Genomic DNA, 21,199 nt, shown 5'->3' with positions numbered 1-21,199 from the left:
ATTGTGCCTTCTATAAATGCACTTCATAGCAAACAAATTTCTTTACCTCTTCAGGGAACTTGTCTTCCATCCACTAGTCCTATTTAAAATCTACGCAATAAGAATACCTCTTCCCTGTTAGTCTGCCTAAGTGAAGTTGCTTTTTCCCAAGGCTCCCAAACCACGGGCAGACAGAGTCAACATTCGCAGAAAATTTCAGACTTCTTAGAAGCATATCTTTTAGATGGACTGTCTTCATCCCATTATCTTTGCTAGGCTTCTTTCATAACCCTGCTTGAAGATTTCCACTCAAGCCCAGCTGCCTCTTTCATCCACCCCATTTCCCAGGATCATCGTGAGCATGTTCGGTTGTCTGCTAAAATACTCTCCCAATGTTTTTACATAAATCCTTTACTCTAAAGGAGTCCTAAAGCCCTCCACCTAGTCCTGAATATCTCAAATTTGCCTTTCTTATCCTTTATGGAAGTATTCCATTACCTGCTTGCGATGTCTATCTGTGCATTCCTCGCCATTCCATCCTTTTCAAAGGTAATAAAGTTATCTTTTTAAACACACATGTTTTTGGACTTTCCCAGGCTTCAACCTTTTTAACGGTAGTTTCCCATTACCTAGAAGAGTGCTTCTGACCTTTTCCCTATTGTGATTGAAAAAGCAGTTAATATGCAGGGTCAAATCAGGGGGCAAACGTGGACCTGGAGGTGACTAGCCGGAGGCGCCATGCTGATTCCAGCCCTGCCTCAAGCCTCAGGATTACCTTATGGACATTCACTGGGCCATCTCCACAGAGAGGATAAAGCCCAAACTCCTTTGATTCAGAGTCTTAGTTAGTATCCTCCCGTGCCCCTTCCCTCCAAAAGTGGAGCCTGGAACAAGAACTTGAGTACAGTTAGTTTGGAAGCAGAAGCCAGGGATTAGATGATATGAAGACAGGAAGAGGAAAAACCCTCCAAATGACTGGGTCTCAGTTCTACTGAGGACCTTCAAAAATGTGTAAAATGAGTCCCACAGTTGTCTGCCAGGAGAACAGGGAAGCAAGACCTTTCACCACAGACCCTTGTCTCTTATGGTTGGAGAGTTGCCCCCAGAGCCAGACTCTGCACTTCCAGGCTGCATCTGCAGCAGAGAAAGTCCTAGAGATTTGTAGGTGTGGGCAGGACAAGTGCACTTAACTGTTACCCCAGCTGCTCTGTACTCATGCAGGCTAGATACAGAATCACCAGTGTCCAGTCTGCTCTACTCAGGACCGCTCAGACCTTGTTGTGCTTCATGTTAAGTGTGCTCTCACTAACTCTTTAAGGAGTGGCCAGTCATGATATTTTGGAGAGAAAAAAAAAAAAAAAGACAAAAGAACAAAACTTATGGCCAGGGGGTTAGCGAACCAGCTGTGGACTCCGCTAGTTTCAAGCTGGTCTTAAGGCTGTGATTGAAGTTCATCATTTCCCTTCTCTGTCACCCATTTCTGAACACCCTCATACTCAGCCGAATTCTGCTAGTTTGCCTGGTGGAGGTGGCCCAGACTGTCATCCCTGAGGAGTCTGAGCCTTTGGCTCCCTTGCCCTTTTTGGCTGTCATTGCTGTAATCCATGTTCACGGTTACCACCAGACACAGAAGCACCCAGGGAAGTCCCAGTGAATCTCCAGTGCTCCCAACATCCCTCTCTCTGCCTCTGCCCTACAGCAGCAACCCTCTTTCCTCATGACTGTTGGGGCTGATTATCCCACCTGTCCAGTAGCCCCTTTCTTTGCCTACGGACCCACCAGCATGAGAGACACACAGTAACCAGGCTGAGCTTAGCTACAGTGGAGCCCTCACCATGTCCAATACTGCGATGATTGTCACCTGGGGATGATTTTTCCCCAAAGGGACATTTGGTGATATTTGAAGACATTTACGGTTGTCACATTTGGCAGAGGGGTTGCCACAGGTATCTAGTAGGTAGAAGCCAGGGATGCTGTTCAACAACCTACAACGTACAGGACAGCTACCACGATAAAGAAGTATCTTGAACCTAAATGACAATAGTGCGAGGCTGAGAAACCCTGCCCCAGGAGAAATGATTCTCCCCCCGGGGACATGGACTTTTAATCTCACATGGTCTAGAGCTGTGGGGACAGAAAGTATACAGTCTACCAGTGGTTTCCAGAGAAGAGAGAGTACAAAGATTCACTCACTCCACCCCTTGGCTCCCAGGCCCATGTATTCTATTGGGGACACAGGACCAAATGACATCCATTGGTTCGATGTATGGACTGCATTCCAGAGGAAGGAGTCCTAGAATTGTCCAGTCAGAAGATAGGAAGGCTGGGGCACTTACCCACTCAGGTCCTGGGGCTGTGGTAGGATGGTAGGACACTGAGGTGGTGTGGTGATATAACTGTGTTACAGTGTTACAGTTACAGTTGCGTGGGTGGAAGAGATCTACAGGGATCAGAAGCATCTGCCATGTGTAGAATGTATTCAGTATAAGGGCAGGGGCTTTTTCTTTAGTGCCACTGTATACGCGTGCCAGGTACATGGCTTCATATGAGTGGCTTAATAAGTGTCTCGAATAAAGATGAAATAGCTCTGGGTGAGTAAATAATGATTCAACGAATGAACAAAGTCTTGCCTGAAATTTTCCAAGTGTATTGAATATTTTAGCGTTGTTATCCATATCTTCTTAGATGAAGAAACTTAGAATGTCAAGTCGGTGGCTTCCCTCTGGATGTCATGATGGCAGCATTCAACACACCTCGTGTTTATTCACAGCGTCTCTCTTCTGAATTGGATCTAGCATTATCCAGAGTAGTTGGTAAAATAATGACTTTTAGATTCAATGTTCTCCTTTGCTCCTGAATGGTGGTTCAGCTGACACGTTCATGAAGGCGTTGAGTAAAATTTTAAAAGCGGAGGAGTATTTCGGTGGTGAAGATGCAGTGTGGAAAAGGCCACAAACAAACAGAAACCTGGGGATGAGAAATCTCTGGATGTGTTTTCAGGTAGCAGTGACAATTAGAGATTAGGACACATGAATCGTGTATATGGGAGTAAGAGGAAATCTTTGAAAATATAATTGGAGCTACAGTTTGCCAGGCCTTTGCCCAGCAGGTTAAAGCACCTCACACCTTCGTACGCGGTGCAGTTACCGACGGCCTGTGATGTCCTGTCTTCGCAGTAAAGCTCCCGAGCTCTACAGTGCACTACATGCTTTATCTCTGAAACCGTGCTGTCCAGATCCTATCTTGCAGGACCTGGCTGTGCCTCTGGCATCAAGTTCTTCCTAACCGCTCATGTCCACCTAGATAGCATCCCCCAGCTTTTATTTTTTGCACTCCTTAATTCCCATTCACCCAGTGCTTGACACTGTTTTATCTTCACTCCTTGGTCACATAAGCGGCCAGTAAAGGACAGGGCCACTTCTTTTATCTTCTATGTCAGCAAGCAGACTACATGCACATAGGTGCAGTAAATAATTGGAAAGTTAAAAGCATCCAGTTTGATGATGCTTATCCGAATCCCTTCTACATGTGAGTTTTTAAAAATTAGTATGTTTGAGGCAAAAGGTCAGTAGCTTACAGTTGCACATATTGTACACCTTACTATTTACCTTAGTAAATACCAAGGTTTTTTTTTACCAAAAACTTACTGTTTTTTGTGTGCATCCAAATTAGAAGATGAGGGGGTATGTATGACAGTGTGGGGGTATTTGTTTTAATGTTTTAGAACTTTTTCTTGTCTAAACCTGAGCCAGAGAATGAACCCAAGTGATCCAACTGGATTTCTTTAGCTTTCACAAATTTTAGAAAATTTAATTTATGAAAGTTAATCAGAAGGTGTCAACATGGTGATTTTTAATGTGGTACCATTTAAGGTGTAGTAAAACAATAAAGATATCAAACTGTTGTGATGAAATCCCACGCATTTGTTTTCCTCACCACCAATAATGGAAATGCCTAATAAAGATTTCCTTTAAATTTTTGTCATTATAGTCATCACTATAAAGTGTACTTTTTCTACTGGGAGATTCCCCTTCTGCTAGGTTCCTTTTCTTCCTTTCTCCTACCCCACACTTTCTCTCTCATGCACACACCCTGTTTTTGCTTCTTTCCTGAGTACTTTTGCTTTGAATTATCCTTGATGGATCTTGTTTTTGTCGGCTTATTTCCTAGATGGGAAGCGATGGAATTTTACGCCTCAGTTCTTCAGCACTAAATAATGAATTCTTTGCATATGCAGCTCAAGGATGGAAACAGCGACTGGCGGAAGGTAAATTTCTCTTTTCCATTATTCTTTGGCATATCTGAGTACACATACTGTACTGAGCTTTGCACCTTTCTCTGATTTCTGAGTCTTTTTCTCCCCCTGAAGTATAAATTAGTAAAAACTTCCATTCTGTTCCAAATGACTTCACTAATTCTTTGTTATCCTTGGCAGTTTTGAGGTCCAATATTTTTGAAGGAAGCATGATATCTGGAACATAAAGATTTTTGATATAGCTAGATTTTCTTTGGAATGGTAATTTTAATCACTTGCTTGAAGCATTATGTATTCTCTTAATGTCCTAGAGCCTAAAGAATCTTCTTTTAATACTTTCTTCCCCTAAAGCCACCATTTCACCTTATTCTTCCTTTAGTCACCAAGCTTCTTGAAAGACAAAAAATAACGAATGGTACTACATTTTTACTCCCTTACCCTCTCAAAGTGTTATGGTAGGTGTGATTCCTCTATCCACAACTGAAGTAACGCCTCCTGGAGAATATTAATGGCTTTCTAATGGCAAAGCCCAGTTTCCTCTTCTTAGTCCTTACATTTTATGTTCCTTCTGCAATATCGTATTGTTTTTTTTTTACCCCATCCAATTTAAAACCAGGTACCTTAGACATTTACAATATATTTTAAATTGTTTCCCGCGGCCGCATTGCCAATGACCATTCCTCAGCTTCCGTCCAGAGCTTCTGTTCTTCCATCTGATGATACATAGTGATGTCTCCACCATTCTCTCTGATACTTTCTCTTGTAGCTGTGCACATTCACTAAGCAGCCTCTTTCACCACCTTGGTATGGCCCCTATGCCAAATCTTCCACATCTGGCTCTCACTCTTCTTTCCTATTCCTATGTTCTGTTCCAAATGCCTGCTGGATCTCCCGAGCTGATTTCAAGCACCTGAAAACCATAATGTCACTGTTGACCTCATTATCTTCCCTTCCCTTAACCTTACTCTCTGCTCTCCCTTCTGCCCCCTCTCTACTGATGTCACCACTGTGCACAGAGCGCCCTACTTTGAAATTTGATGATCTCTCTTGCCCTCTTCCTTCTCCTGATCTGGGCATGAACTGTCAATTGTGCTGTGACTCTGAATGCCCTTGAACGTTCCCACAGCTGCTGGCCTGACTGTACTCTATGTTTCTCATTTGTGCCATTCAGCAGCCTCCTGGCTGGAGTCCTCCCATGTCTACACCTGGTTTCTAAGCCACTTGTTTGGCCATATTCCTCCCTGAGTGAATGCCATCAGGACCTCCCTCTGTCTCTTGTAGGAAAAATTTAGAACTCTCTTTAAACCGTGTATTTGCTAATTGGCCTCAGCCTACCTTTCCCATTTCATTTCATTCTATTCCTACATTCTCACAACTGGCCACTCAAAAGAACAAAAATATACATATTCTTATCTCTGTGCCTTGTGAGTTAATTACTTTATAAAACTTGGTCATCTGTCAAAAGCCAACTCAAGTACCATTTCCTGTATGTGGTCTTCCCTAATCGATTCAGGCAGAATTAAGTGTCTTTTCTTCTCTGCTTTCACTACCTTTATTCTTACAGCCCGTACAGGGCTTTCAACATTATATTGTAGTCAATTGTGTGCCTTTTCTCCCACCAGACTGATTTCATTAAGGACTCTGAATATATGCCATTTCATTCACAGCCCCTAGCATACAGTATATTTGCTGAGGGTTTTAAAGTTCACCTACAACTAAATGACTATTTGAGCGATGTTCATAAAGAGAGAAGCTGTAGAAATATTGTCAGTACTCAACCTTTTACTTTTCAACATCCATAAAAGTTTATTCAAATTAATTACGTTTTCTTTATTAACCGGCAAAAGATATGACAACTTTTACTCAGTATATAAGCATTTGCTTCCTAGGAGAGTTTACTCCAGAAATGCAGTTGCGGATAAGGCAAGAAATTGAAAAGGAAAAGAAAACAGAACCTTGGAAAGAAAAATTCTTTGAAAGGTTTTATGGAGAAAAGTAAGTACTAGAGCATTTTTTTTTCTCATTTCTTTCAGAAGGAAATGAAAATGTAATTCTTTGCTTCACATAGCACACTCATATGCTGTAAAACTTAATAAACCTGTGATAAAAGGCAATAGTCCCTCAGTGTAAGAAATTGCAGGTAAAATTATAGTGGCATATCAGCACTTAAATTTTAAAAAAATGCATTTTCAAGGGTTTATAACTTGTCCATGAAAATTCATTTTGGACTGAAAGTAGCACATGAAATCCTATAGAAGTCAATTATGGCTTTCTTAACTAGATTTTAGTAAAAATCTCCTGTTTTTAATCCAAGTATACTCATTAAGGAATACTTTAGAGCTAAGTAGTTTTAGACACCCTTAATTCTCACATTTTTCTGAAAATGTTGGCTATGCATATACAATTGTTTAGTCCCTTGTTTGGGGGAGAGCCTGAGGTATTACTCTTCACTCTATCCATCTTGCTCTTTGAGTGTAACCAGTTTTTAATTTATTATTTTTCTTCATGTGTGTTTCTTTTTAAAATAACGCCAGCCACACGTAAGTGTGATAGTGACTGAATTAAATTGAAAGTAGTTTCTCCTTTGCCTTACATTTAGAAGGGACGTATTGTACTTGAGCATAATTTAAGTCTCAGAGACCATCAGATCCCTAAGGAAGAAGGAAGGATTTCAGAGCCGACAATTGACAGTGACTTTAGATCCTCCTCAGAAAGGAATTTTTCCTGGAACTCCCATGTACATACTTAATGGTTCTGGAAGTTTTTTGTGTAAATGACACTGAGGTGGATGCAAGTTACAAAATCTGTACCATTTGATTTAATTTCATAAAATTTCCCCCCATAAATAGGGAAAACAATGTCAGGAGTCTCATATGAGTGCTCTTCTTAAAAAAGGATCATGTGATTAACAGCCTGCTTACCCAGAGTAGGCTCGCATTTTGTGGCGTGTCCTAAGTAGCAGTTATTCTCAAGTAGGAAGGCTTGTTTTTAGTTGCTATCCTAGGACCATGGATGCATATACATCTTTAAGCAGAACTAACAGGAGATAATTAATGTGTTTTCTCAAAAATTAAAAATGCAGCAGGCTCCTTATATGCCTTCAGATATTGTCACCGGCAGTATTACTCAAGCCTGGCTGCATCAGAATCCTCACTGGAGCTTTTAAAAATAGATACAGATTTCCAGGACCCATGGCAGACAGACTGATTGGGAATGTCCAGCAGGTGAGAAATACGTATTTTTAGATGCTCTTCAGGTCATGCTGATGCCCAGCAGGATTAAGAACCCTGGAGAATGACATTGCAGACCACTCAGGAGGGCTCCCCCACCTTGTGTCTGACAGAGGGAATGTTGGGAACACCCTTTTCAGTGCTGGTAAAAGCACAACTGAGCTAGTTACCTCCAATGTACTGGTCTTGAGTGTTGGACCCCCCTTTTTTTTTAAATTCAGCAAAATTGATCCAACATCTCATCTAGATGCCATAGGTATAGACATTCATAGGACTTTCTAGGCTCTGCCCTCGGAGAGCGTGTACCCTAGAGCACATGCATTACAGAAGGCTTTCCCTTGTTCAGCAAGCTGTGATTGAACATAATCAGCTCTGATATGTGTCTCAGGGCTTCGCAAGTATTATTTCACTAACCCACCCAACAGTCCTATAAGGTGGATGTCATTATTACTTTTACATTAAAAAGGGGTTTAGGAAACTGAGAGACCATGAAACTAAGTAATTTTTCCAGGTTTACCCAGTGTGGTTAAGTAATTCGCTCAGTGTCCTAGTGCCGCAATTCCTTCTCAGAAAAATTCACACATATATAATATTTTTACATAAAATTTGAGGGCTTCCAGACTCCCATGCATATCAGGTTAAAGGCCCCTGCCCTGGAGGGTAACAGCTACAATACTGTGAGTAAGCATGATTCCGTCTTACCATCCCTGAGCTCTGAATACAAACACTTCTTTTATTTGACCCTTTTCTTGCTGTAGTTTATCCATAGAGTTTCTGTCCCCTTATGTCACTGGAATTCTTGCTTGACTTTTTCCATCTTTGATTACATATTGGATGACAGCTATATTTTGGACATTTCATTGAATACCCTTCAAATTTTGTTACTTCTAGATTACTTAAGCTACCCCAGTGTGTGAAGGATTGTTTTTCCTAGCATCAGATAATTTTCAGTTGACATGTGCCTTTTCACTGCTCTAAGTTTTCCCAAGAATGTTGCCATCCAAACTCCCCTATTGTTAAGATTTGTCTGCTGTAGTTTTCAGCTGTTTGTTTGAGCTCTTTATTATGGTTACTCTGCTTATAACATAGTACTGTTCCATATTTGCTTTAGTTACTTAGAGCTCACCCATATGTATGCTAACTCAGAATTATAGGAGTTGGTTTGTTCGTTTGCAGTCTAGATTTCTGGACTTAACTGTTTTCCTTTGTGTTGTTATGTGGTGTGCTGTGAAAACCAACCTTCTATGCCTTATGCCATCTTAAATCCATTTTTTTCATGAAAATAATAAAATGCTGACATAGGTATATTTTATACAGTGCTGTTGTCCACATATATATACATATATATATAATATACATATACACACATTCATAATATATACATTTATATATTCCATACATTTGTGATATTTAATATTAAGTATATTTCATATGAATTAATAAATTTATTATACCCTTATTAACCAACTAGCAGAAATTTGGCTGCCAGTAGATAGTTACTGTATATTCTACACCTAACCTAATATCAGTAGTATCTCTGCTTGACCTAGCCCCAAGGGACCATATTTCTAGTTGATGATTATTCTTTAAGTTTATCTGTAGTGTAGTTATTCTGTTCCTCTCAGTGTAGGATAGTTACAAATTGGAGCTTAGTTTGAACCTATCTTAGGAAAAGTTGAAAGAAAAGAGGCTAATTATGAGGGCAGTACTTCCTATCTTTCTTTTTGAGCCTTCTGAATGTTAGTAAAGAAGACAATGAATACACCCAAAAAAATCTATTCAATATTATTTCCTTTCATTTTGAGAATTTAAGTAAAAGGTTGAAGGAGATTTCACTGAGGTATTTTCCCACATCGATACTTTTAGCTGTATTTCTTCAGTCAAATATGTTCAAGAATATGTCTCTCTTTGTAATAATTGTACTCTTCTTTTAGAACAGCTTATTTCTCTACCATGTGATGCTGACATCATAAGTTAGTATGACAGGAAATAGTGGTCTACAATATTTTTGTAATTCTGATGAACTTTCCCTTATGACAAGAATATTAGGTTAGATTATTTCTTGATACTCTTTGCTGTCTTTCATGGAGTATCCTTACAGTAAGAGATGACATGAAAGAATTTTAAGGTCTTGCCTCCTACGAATGTAATCTAATAGAATCAACTTTGTTGACCCCAAATACGTTTGTTATTCTTTAGTGAAATTTCCATATTGTCTTAGATTAGACACTGAGAGACTAAAATAAGGTTAGTAACACCTCTTACATTGGTTTAAGAGAACTTAATCTTTGGAAGTCATTTCAGTTTTAAGATTTTACAACATACCTATATTCCATTGATCTTATTTGCTTATATGGCATCCTTTGAAGACTGTGCAGTTTTCTATGATAAAGATAGATTGCTAATTTCTGACTAAAAAATTTTTGATCTTATCCATTCTTTTGCTTTTCTGCCCATATTTTCTAATCTTTTGTAGTCTGTAATTTTTTAATTCCTTTTACATAACATTTGGCAAAGTTCATATCTCCTTGCTTACAGAATAAAAATCTATACCAAATCAATCAATCAATCTATACCTTTTTTAACCAGAAGTAGAGTTTACTTTAGTTATGATTATAAAAACAGTAGAAGAACTAAGTCATCATAAACTAGTTTACATAAATTAAAACATTACATAAATAAAAACACTAAGCATGTTACTTAGTGATTATATAATTAATTTGATGCATTTACTTCTGTTGAATATACATACACACACACATAAGTAAGTTGTACCTTTCATGTTTTGTGGTTGAACAATAATTTAATCTTTCTAATTTCTGTTCAGGTTGGGCATGTCAAGAGAGGAATCGATGAAGCTCACTTCTGGACCAAACAGTAATGGAGCTGAAAGTAGTTCGTGTGGAACCTCTGGCCTTCCAGGTCTTTCCGCACAGACTCCCTTGGAAGAACAGCAGCCAAAAAGCATGAAAAGTCCAGCTTCTCCAGAGCCTGAGTTCTGTGCTACGCTTTGTCCTATGGTAGATGTAGGTAAAGATGTGATGGCAGAATCAGAATCAGAAGATATCTTGGTCCCTGAAGAATCTGTGATTCAGGAGGAGATTGCAGAAGAGGTAGAGACTAGTATCTGTGAGTGTCAGGATGAAAATCATAAGACAATACCTGAATTTTCTGAGGTGTCTGAAAGTCCAGCCAACTCTCATGAAGAGCCCCAAGTAGCACCTCCGGAAGATAACTTGGAATCCTGTGTTATGATGAATGATGTTTTAGAAACTCTGCCTCATATTGAAGTGAAGGTGGAAGAGAAATCCGAATCTCCCCAGGAAGAAATGTCGGTTGTTATCGATCAGCTAGAAGTCTGTGACTCTCTCGTTCCTTCCACTTCATCTGTGACTCATGTCAGTGACACAGAACAGAAGGAGCCAGAAGCTGCAATAGAGACCAATATTCCAAAAATAAAAACAGGGTCATCTTCTTTAGAAGGCCAATTTCCCAATGAAGGAATTGCTGTAGATATGGAGCTACAGAGTGATCCTGATGAACAGCTTTCTGAAAATGCTTGCATCTCTGAAACTTCCTTCTCTTCCGAGAGCCCAGAGGGAGCCTGTACCAGCCTGACATCCCCAGGAGGGGAAACCCAATCCACCTCAGAGGAATCATGTACTCCAGCCTCCCTTGAGACAACATTTTGTTCTGAGGTGTCCAGCACTGAAAATGCAGACAAATATAATCAGAGAAATCCCCCTGATGAAAACCTTCATGCATCTTTGATGTCAGAAATATCTCCAGTATCCACTTCACCTGAAATATCAGAGGCATCTCTGATGTCCAGTTTACCTTTGACATCCGAAGCATCCCCAGTATCAAATTTACCTTTAACATCAGAAACATCACCCATGTCTGATTTACCTTTGACATCAGAAACGTCTTCAGTGTCTTCCATGCTTCTCACATCTGAGACCACCTTTATATCCAGTTTGCCACTTCCTTCAGAAACATCTCCGATTTCTAATTCTTCCATGAATGAAAGAATGGTGCATCAGCAAAGAAAGTCTCCTTCCCTATGTGAAGAACCACTCTCCCCACAGAAAGATGAAGGCTCTGCCCCTGCCAAGCCGCTGGGAGAGAGCCTTCTCTCTCAACAGAAGACTCTATCAAATACTCCTGAACCTATCAAAATGGGTTCCTCCATTGCTCCTGAAGCATTTCCATCTGAAGACTTGCACGGTAAGACTCTGAATCAGCAGCCTTGTAAATCACATGTTGAAACTGAAAAGCCCTATCCTGCTTCAATTCCAGAACTTCCTTCTATAGAAATGATAAAAGTAAAAAATCATAATGTCCTGCAAAGAACAGAAAAGAAAGGGGCGTCTTCACCACTGGAGTTACCTGTCTTTTCTGAAGAGACAGAGAATAAGGGAAATGAGCTTCCATCAGCTAAATTACAAGACAAGCAATATGTCTCATCGGTGGATAAGACTTCATTTTCGGAAGGCTCTAGAAATAAAACACATAAGCAAGGGGGCTCACAGAATAGGTTGGAGACCTCGCATTCTTCCAAGTTGTCAGAGCCCTCCAAGTCACCTGACGGGGTAAGAAATGAAAGTAGAGATTCAGAGATATCAAAGAGGAAAACCGCAGAGCAACACAGTTTTGGGATCTGTAAAGAAAAGAGGGCTAGGATAGAAGAGGACCAGTCAACCCGGAGCGTAGCACCCGGCGGCCCACCTGAGAAAGAACAGCCTCCGAGAGAGGAGCCCAGAGTTCCGCCTCTCAAGGTATGGAACACCAATAATAACATCAAAGACAACTCCATAGCTAGGCTTTCCCTATTTTGATGCTTAATTTTCAGAATTAAATAAGGTTTTCTTCCCTCCAGGTTTTATGTGGCAGTTCATGATCTAATACTCTCAGCACTATTCTAATAGTAAATGATCCTTTTTAAGGATTGCTGAGCTCACAAGATAATCTTAGATATATGTATATACTTAGACCTCAACATTTAAGGAAAAAGAAATGGGGAGGGAGAACAGGGCCCGGGGGAGCCGATAGGCCATGAGATAGAGGGTCTTTTGGGGACTCCAGGGTGTATAGGATGAAGACCTACATGCACTTGGGGAAAGTAAAGATATCAAAGTTCAGTAGGACTAGGGAAAGTAGTCAAAAGTCAGAGGCATACACGAAGGAGGAGAAGGTCGAGAATATCGGCTTATTTATTTTCCAGCAAATATTCACCACCCCACCATTTCCTAGCAGAAAGGACCTGACTTATGGAAGAGCCTCACTAAATATTTCTTGAGGAAATCAATGAAATTGCTTTGCACACCCTGAGGGAAAAATGCTGTAGATGTACAGATATACAAATCTTATTTTTTTTTTAATTTTTGAGATAGTAAAGAGCTTTTTAACTTCACAAATAATAAAACCTGTAGTGAAACATTCCGACTTACATGTTCTCTTTTGGTCCCAGATAGGTTTTAACTCTCAGAAAACAAATCTTTTATATAAATTGGCCCTGCCTAAGTAAACTGAAAATTAAGGTTAATTCAAAAGAAATACTCTGTTTAATAAAAAAAAAAAAATCCTACACAACATAATCTACATTTATTTGGTGCTTTCATTTCAGTCCATTTGTCCAACAGTTAAGTGGATTATTCCACCATAGGTTTGGTCTAGAATTATAACCGTATTCAAGCTGTGTTGCTCTTAATTTCTTTCTCTTTATTTTGCTCTGCCCTGACATCTATTTTATGTATGTGTCTCATGATATCCATAAGGCTGACTTTTAAGAGTGTAGCCGTAGTTATTCTACTTAATAAAGTAACCCCTATTAAATAAGATTCTAAAGATGTGAAAGATGAACATTAAGCCCCAATTAAAGCCCCACTATGCATTTTAATTTCTGAAGCAGTGGAAAGAAAAATATAAGCATGCTTTTCATAGGAAATATTTTTGAACATAGCAGTCTGATTTTTCTTGTCAAAAGCTTGTTTTCAATGTACATTTTACGGTAGATGGATAGCATAAGTATATTTGGTGTTTGGCCTTGAGCTCTTGCTTAAGTATATCTAGGTGTAATTTTTTAAATGTTTTTAGTTGTTTCTTTTTTTTAACTAAAGAAAATATTTAAAAGGGAAAATGGAATCTCCTCTCTAAATTCATTTTTTCTTTGAAGCTTTTGGATTAGAAGAGAGACATCGCAGGTTGGAAAATGAGAAATGAGATAGCTCAGAAAGATCATTTCATCTACCAAAGTTCCAAAGCATGATTTCAGATTGATATGATCCTATAGTATGTGTCAAGCATTTATAGTGTAAATATACATATGTTAAGAAGGGAGATATGTTTTCTAGGAAAAGCTTTTCCTAGAGGAAGGAAAACAAGGGAGCATAGTAGTACCTGTCAAGAGCCCTGAATGGGGAACCCGAAGACTCTCTCTGTCACTCCCTAGTTATATGACTCCAGGGCAGCCTATTTTCCCTCCACAGGCTCAGTTTTTTTCAACTGTAAAATGAGGGGCTTTAACTAGCTGCCTTCCAGCTCTCCAAATCTATGACCCTAAGAATGTTTTTAGTGACTAGAACATCACAGGCATTGCTATGGGATGTTAGTTTTTGAGTCTTGTGCTTCATTAATTTGGTGATGACTGTGAGCCTCTTAATTAGCATGAGTTAGGTGGACAGTGTGGGTTGGGATATTTATGAAACTCAACAAATTGTAGATTACTGATATCCGAAGAAACTGCCCAACCTGTAGTTGCTTTTAGAGGCAGAAAACCAGAGTTGCCCTTGCTTTTATGAAAAGATAATGATACCAAATCCCTTTGGAAAGCAGAGCACTCTCACAAATACAGTCTCATTCCATCTTTATAACAGCCCTGTGAAGGAAATAGACCAGAAATAACTAGTCTCATTTTACAAGTGAGTTTACAAACTCTTATTGTCTGCTGATTATAAAGGTATGAGTCAGCCTGCCAGGTGGTATGAGAGTACAGAAAAACAACAGAGTCTGTGGCTCACAGAGGTCACTGGAGAAAGCGAAGTACACGATGATTTGCCCAAGATTACAGAATTTCTTTGAGTGAAGGCAGGATGAGAATTCTAGTCTTCTGACCTCTTGGCTAGGGCTTTTTTTCTTTGTGGCAAATGAAGAGATAAACTCATATAGAATGAAGGTCCCAGTTTTCCATGCCAGGAAGGAAGATAATTTAAAAGCTAAGTATCTCTAAGTCTTTTTTAGCTAACCTCATTTTAAGAAGCAGGGATTTTGTTTCCATTTATAAGAGGCATTAAGAAGATGTTTCATTTCCATACCAAATGAAGTCACCGGTTGATGTTTCTGTAGATGAAAAACAGAGATTAAAAAGTTTAATTTCACATTCATGCCACATTTATTGTCGCTTTATACCTTAAAGGCCCATTTGGGGATTTAGGTGTTGTTGATGCCACATTATGAGAGGATGCAGCCCATCTTGTCTCTTGCATTATCACCTTCCACCTGCCTCCTCTGTGATCATGTACCAAGAGCTTTCTCTTTCTATTCTCCCTTTCCTGTAGATCCAGCTTTCCAAAATTGGGCCACCTTTCATTATCAAGAGCCAGCCGGTCTCCAAACCAGAGTCTCGAGCATCCCCTAGCACATCAGTCGGCAGTGGGAGGAACACAGGAGCCAGGACCCTTGCAGACATCAAGGCCCGGGCCCAGCAAGCGAGGGCCCAGCGAGAGGCGGCCGCGGCAGCTGCTGTAGCCGCTGCGGCGAGCATCGTCTCAGGAGCCATGGGGAGCCCAGGAGAGAGTGGAAAGGCGAGAACCCTGGCACATATCAAAGAGCAGACAAAGGCAAAGCTCTTTGCAAAGCATCAAGCCCGAGCCCACCTCTTCCAGAACACTAAAGAGTCCCGGTTGCCTCCGCTCAGCTCAAAGGAAGGGCCTCCAAGCTTAGAAGTCTCTTCTACCCCTGAAACAAAAATTGAAGGGTCAACCGGCGTGATTATTGTCAATCCAAACTGCAGATCTCCTAGCAACAAGTCTGCGCACCTCCGAGAGACCACCACTGTATTACAGCAGTCTCTTAACCCAGCTAAACTTCCAGAAACTGCCACGGACTTATCTGTGCATAGTTCTGATGAGAATATACCCGTGTCACATTTATCTGAGAAAATTGTTTCATCTACCTCTTCTGAAAATAGCAGTGTGCCCATGCTTTTTAATAAAAATTCTGTCCCTGTGTCTGTTTGCAGCACTGCTATGTCGGGAGCAATTAAAGAACATCCCTTTGTGAGTTCTGTTGATAAATCCTCTGTTCTAATGTCTGTTGACAGTGCAAACACCACAATTTCTGCTTGTAATATAAGCATGTTAAAAACCATCCAGGGAACGGACACTCCGTGCATAGCCATTATACCAAAATGTATTGAAAGCACTCCTGTCCCCGTCCCGGCCGAGGGCTGCAGTGTCTCGAGCCCCATGGACGACAAGCAGTTGCTACTGCCCAGCAGCAGTGCTAGTAACCTGGTCCCCAGCCAGTATGCCTCCGTGCCAACTCCCTCCGTTGGAAATAACTTGCCAAACCATCTCTCCACGAGTTCCGTCTTGATTCCCCCGACGGGACTTAGCAGCAGATTTCCTTCTGAGAAGCTAGCCATGCCTGGGAGTGAAGAACAGGCGCCTGGGCCCCTGGGTACCACTGTGAGAGCTGCCCTGAGCTGCAGGGAGTCGGCCACGGCCACAGACACTCTGGCCACACGCCCACCTGTCGCAGTGTTTACTGGAAGCATGCTGACCATAAACTCCTACGAGAGTCCTCCCAAGTTAAGTGCAGAGAGCTCAGACAAACATTCAGGGCCTCGAAACAGGGCAGACAATTCTGGGAAACCTCAGCCACCTGCGGGGGGCTTCGCACCAGCAGCCATAAACAGATCGATCCCGTGTAAAGTCATCGTGGACCACAGTGCCACGCTGACCTCCACTCTGTCTCTGACCGTCTCCATCGAGAGTGCAGAAGCCAGCTTGGACCTCCAGAGCAGGTCCGCGAGGACAGAAGCCTCCGTGCAGCCCATGGCGTGCCCCCAGGTATCTGTCATCAGCAGGCCGGAGGCGGCTGCCCCCGAAGGTGTAGACCACGGCTCGAGTTTCCTCAGTGCTGCCGCAGCGAAGCAGGAGTGCACAACGGTGCCGGCAGCCTGCTCGAGTCTCCGAGAAGGACCCCTGGTGGTTCCGGACAAACGAAGCGAAGGGCCCGCTCCTGGTACTAGCTTTGCCGAGCAGGCACGTGGCCCTGCCACTTTCAAAAGTGAAGCCGACACAAGCTGTAGCAGTCAGTACAACCCAGGCAGCCGGATTTGCTGGAATGATGAGGGCATGCGGAGCGCAGGACAACCTCTGGTTGGTCACCCTGCTTCAAGTAAACAGAAGGAGTATCTGGAGCAGAGCTGTCCAAAGGCCGTCAAAACTGAACACACCAGCTACTCCCACATGTCAGAACTTCACCCCAGGAATCTCATAACGAATGTCACTCTCCCCGTGAAGTCTGAACCTCATGAAGTGGACAAGGGCTTTAGAATGGACACTGAAGACTTCCCCGGCCCTGAGCTGCCTCCTCCGGCCGCGGAGGTCACACCTAGCATGCCGCAGACACAGAGTGTGAAGGCTCCCGCCTCTGGCCCCATGGAAGAGGTGATTTCCTTGGCTACAGACCCCCTGAAAAGAGTCCCCAGCGCAGGGGGCTCCGGCTGCCGGCTGTCCTCTGTGGAGGCTAACAATCCACTGGTGACACAGTTACTCCAGGGCAACCTGCCTTTGGAAAAAGTGTTGCCTCAGCCCAGACTGGGAGCCAAGCTTGAGATCAGCAGGCTCCCTCTGCCTCTTCAAACTACCTCAGCGGGGAAGACAGCACCGGAGAGGAACATCGTCGAAATGCCGTCCAGCTCTCCGAACCCGGATGGGAAGGGCTACCTGGCGGGGACCCTTGCACCACTACAAATGAGAAAGCGAGACAACCACCCCAAAAAGAGAGTCGCCAGGACTGTGGGGGAGCACACTCAAGTTAAATGTGAGCCAGGGAAATTGTTGGTGGAGCCAGATGTGAAAGGGGTGCCTTGTGTCATCAACTCGGGCCTGACCCCGCTAGGAGGACACAGCCAGCCGTTTAAGCAGGAGTGGCTGAACAAGCACCCCATGCAGAACAGAATTGTTCACAGCCCCGAGGTCAAACAGCAGAAGCGGCTGCTCCCCTCCTGTAGCTTCCAGCAGAACCTCTTCCATGTCGAAAAGAACGGCAGCTTCCACCCTGATGCTGGTACCTCACACAGACAGCAGTTTTACCAAATGCCTGTGGCTGCCAGGGGCCCCATTCCGAGTGCAGCCCTGTTACAGGCCTCTGCCAAGAGCCCCGTGGGCTGTAATGCATTTGCCTTCAACAGGCATCTTGAACAGAAGGCACTGGGAGAGGTTGGCCTTTCTTCCGCATCACACCAGCTAAGGTTAGCCAACATGGTATCCCCCAACATGCCCATTAAAGAAGGTGATGATGTGGGAGGGGCTACCCACGCAATGCCAAACAAAGCACTCGCGCATCCCCCGCCCCCACCCCCTCCGCCCCCTCCGCCCTTGGCCTTGCCCCCGCCTCCCCCACCACCACCTCCGCTACCTCCACCTCTCCCTAATGCAGAAGTCCCACCCGATCAAAAGCAACCACCGGTTACCATGGAAACCACTAAGAGACTTAGTTGGCCACAGTCCACGGGCATATGTAGCAATATAAAATCGGAACCTCTTTCTTTTGAGGAAGGTTTAAGCAGCAGCTGTGAACTGGGCATGAAACAAGTTTCCTATGACCAGAATGAAATGAAAGAACAGTTAAAAGCATTTGCGCTAAAAAATGCAGATTTCTCTTCCTATTTGCTTTCTGAGCCACAAAAGCCTTTTACCCAATTAGCTGCTCAGAAAATGCAGGTGCAGCAACAACAGCAGCTCTGTGGAAATTATCCAACAATACACTTTGGTAGCACGAGCTTCAAAAGGGCAGCATCTGCAATTGAAAAGTCCATTGGGATTTTGGGAAGCAGCTCCAATCCCGCCACGGGCCTGCCTGGTCAGAACGCTCAGATGCCCGTTCAGAACTTTGCCGACAGCAGCAACGCGGATGAATTGGAACTGAAATGCTCTTGCCGGCTGAAAGCCATGATTGTGTGCAAAGGCTGTGGGGCCTTCTGCCATGACGACTGCATAGGTCCCTCCAAACTCTGTGTAGCTTGCCTGGTTGTGCGGTAAAGAGCTAAGGCAAGATGCAGTATCCCTTTTCAACACGGAAAAGCCAAACGGCGTCAGCAGCAACACATTGAATAACTCAGTGGTTTATATCGTGATAATTTATTTTACTTTGGAACAGATTATCCTTTCTCTCTGGGATTCTTTACTTGCGTTTCCCAGAAAGGGGAGATCGCATCCCAACCGAATGGCTCAGCGGCATGTCTTTTGCATATTAAGTTACCATCTGCAGCTTTGGAAAATTTCTGTCCAAGTGTACACAGGTCACTAACCCATTCGTTTTGTTTTGTTTTGTTTTTTAATCCAGGTGTAGATAGGAAAAGGACATTTTTAATTACTTAATGCTAACCAGAGATGCAAATGTAGAAAGAGAATGGTGAAAGTGATTTAAGGTAGTTGGTTTTTCATTCTTCTGTAGATAACCATTTCATCAAGGGTTTTCACAGTTGACTCTTCTGGACCTACCTTTACCGCAGTGATTAAATCATATTTGGAAAGGGGAATCTGATTTAAATGTATGATTCCTTGTATTTGCTCATATCATGAAAGATGCATTAAAGGAGGTATGCCAGTAATGCACTCCACTCTCCTTATTCTCTTCCCTCCCTGTTTACTCTTTTCAGAGACTGGCAGAATGTCTGGGTCTGCCTTGGACATTGTGCACACATTGTAGTGAAATGTGTCTGATACCTGAAATTGCCGTGTGGGCCTCAAGCCCAGGAATCTGGTTCCAGCCCTTGGACACCTGATACTGTAAGGTCAGTTGACCACCAGAGGCCCAGAGGCACTTAGGATTGCAGAGCATCATGTGTAACTTTTAAGAGCAAGTATGAAAAAAATGCCCTAGAATTTAAGAAATCAGCACGTAAAATGCTGTGTATGCAAACACATAGAAGTGGGTTGATAATGTAAGTATTGGTCCATTCTATTCACTCTAATACAACTACTAGATACTAAAATTGGGGGGGGATAATTGTACCCTTTCTTGATGACACCAGTACATTCTGGCTTCTGACTCCGCAGAGGTTAGCCACCTCTCTTTTAAAGTGTCATTGATGAAAAAAAGGAACTAGAGAAGGCTGACATGTTGATCTATTTCTGAACGGTTTTTTTCCTCATGATTCGCAATCCATATAATTCATTATATTTGACTCTGAAATAGCTCTTATTTTAAAAATCATTCTAGGTATTGCATGTTTTGGTTCCACACACCCCCCTCCCCCAGGTAGAATTCAGTACATTCTTCATATTTGGGGGAGTGGAACTGCTTTTGAAAATGGGATACTGCATCTTACAAATATCGTCAGTGTTTATCCAGTAAAGTATGGGTGTTGAGTATTTGAGCTACATTCCACATACTTTGGCCACCCTCATGCCAGAGAACAGCTGTAGTTCAGGAGGCTCTGTTCCCCAAAGCAAGTTCAAAAAGCACATGCACACTGTGGGAAGATGAAAGACAACAGAAACCATGCCCATTTAACTTCAGATTACAGAGCACAAAATGTGGAGTGCCATTAACCCATTGATTGATTGTGGCTGTAGAATTAAAAAAAGAAGAAAAACATGGGGGGGGCAGAAATCATCTGTATCCAGGGTAAGAATGACAGACATTCTCACATCAATGTAAACTTTTGACATTCCCTTAAAAGATGTCTTAAAAATTAACTGGAGTGAGCAGAGATTACATTCCTGAAAAGAAAAGGAAAAAAAAAAAACCTTGTGACTTTTTTTTATAATAATCAACCATGGTATATGTTTCTTTTTTTTCTCCATATTTATTATTGTGATGTTGCAAAATTTTATTAGGTGACACAAATGTCACTTTTACTAATACATTGCTAATAATGAAAGATACTTAAAAGTAGAGAAGGGTCTGCCTCTGTGGCTGAGATTCGGTGCTTCGGTAACATCACTTCTGTTGTTGGCGTTCACGTTGAAATTAACAAAGTTAGTGACTGAGAAAGTTAGCAGTGCACTTCACCAGCCCCTCCCAAGGAATGCAGAAGTCCCAGCTCACTCTGCACCAGGTTGTGTTGGAGCGACATCCTCTCTGTGGTCCCCTTGGCTGCAATACCATCTTGGTTCAGAAGAGCATGCTCTAGTCTCACAGAGGGGACCCCTACAATGTAGACACTTACATGCCAACTCCCTCCAAATCCACTTGCCCCTCGACCAGTGTCAGGTACTGTCCACACCAGCAGATTCAAAATTACTACATCAGTAACTGGCACGGGGTGTTGAAGAAACGCTGGTCTACCAAACTTTGTACTCTGTATATGAGGTACAATTGAGACTAAAGTGATACTGAGCTCATTATCAGTTCCATCATTGTGGAATACTTACTGGGAAAAACGAAAAAGTGTCCTTCCCTATGTTTTGATTTTTCACAAACTAGGTGATTTTTCACATAATTTTGGAGAACTGATTGTTGATCGTGCATGGATTCTGTCACCCAGGTCCAAAGAGGA

The 21,199-nt window shown here is 42.2% G+C and overlaps 1 protein-coding gene across 1 annotated transcript in view; it reads left to right on the top strand.

Annotated features, from left to right (window-relative positions):
• ASXL3 (ASXL transcriptional regulator 3) overlaps positions 1-19,580 on the top strand; it is a 179,698-nt gene extending 160,118 nt beyond the window's left edge. The window contains exons 10-13 of the mRNA XM_073898362.1: positions 4,150-4,246; positions 6,124-6,229; positions 10,292-12,242; positions 15,021-19,580. Coding sequence (XP_073754463.1) covers positions 4,150-4,246; positions 6,124-6,229; positions 10,292-12,242; positions 15,021-18,734 — 5,868 coding nt within the window. The 3' untranslated portion in view covers positions 18,735-19,580. The remainder of the gene's footprint in view (positions 1-4,149; positions 4,247-6,123; positions 6,230-10,291; positions 12,243-15,020) is intronic.
• Positions 19,581-21,199: the final 1,619 nt, after the last annotated feature.

This window comes from Callorhinus ursinus, unplaced genomic scaffold, assembly GCF_003265705.2.
Source record: "Callorhinus ursinus isolate GAN/ISIS: 27379988/994484 unplaced genomic scaffold, GSC_fseal_2.0 scaffold11, whole genome shotgun sequence".
Lineage (NCBI taxonomy): Eukaryota > Metazoa > Chordata > Mammalia > Carnivora > Otariidae > Callorhinus > Callorhinus ursinus.
Note: the sequence above shows the minus strand (reverse complement) of the source record. Positions and strands in the feature narration are given on the sequence as shown.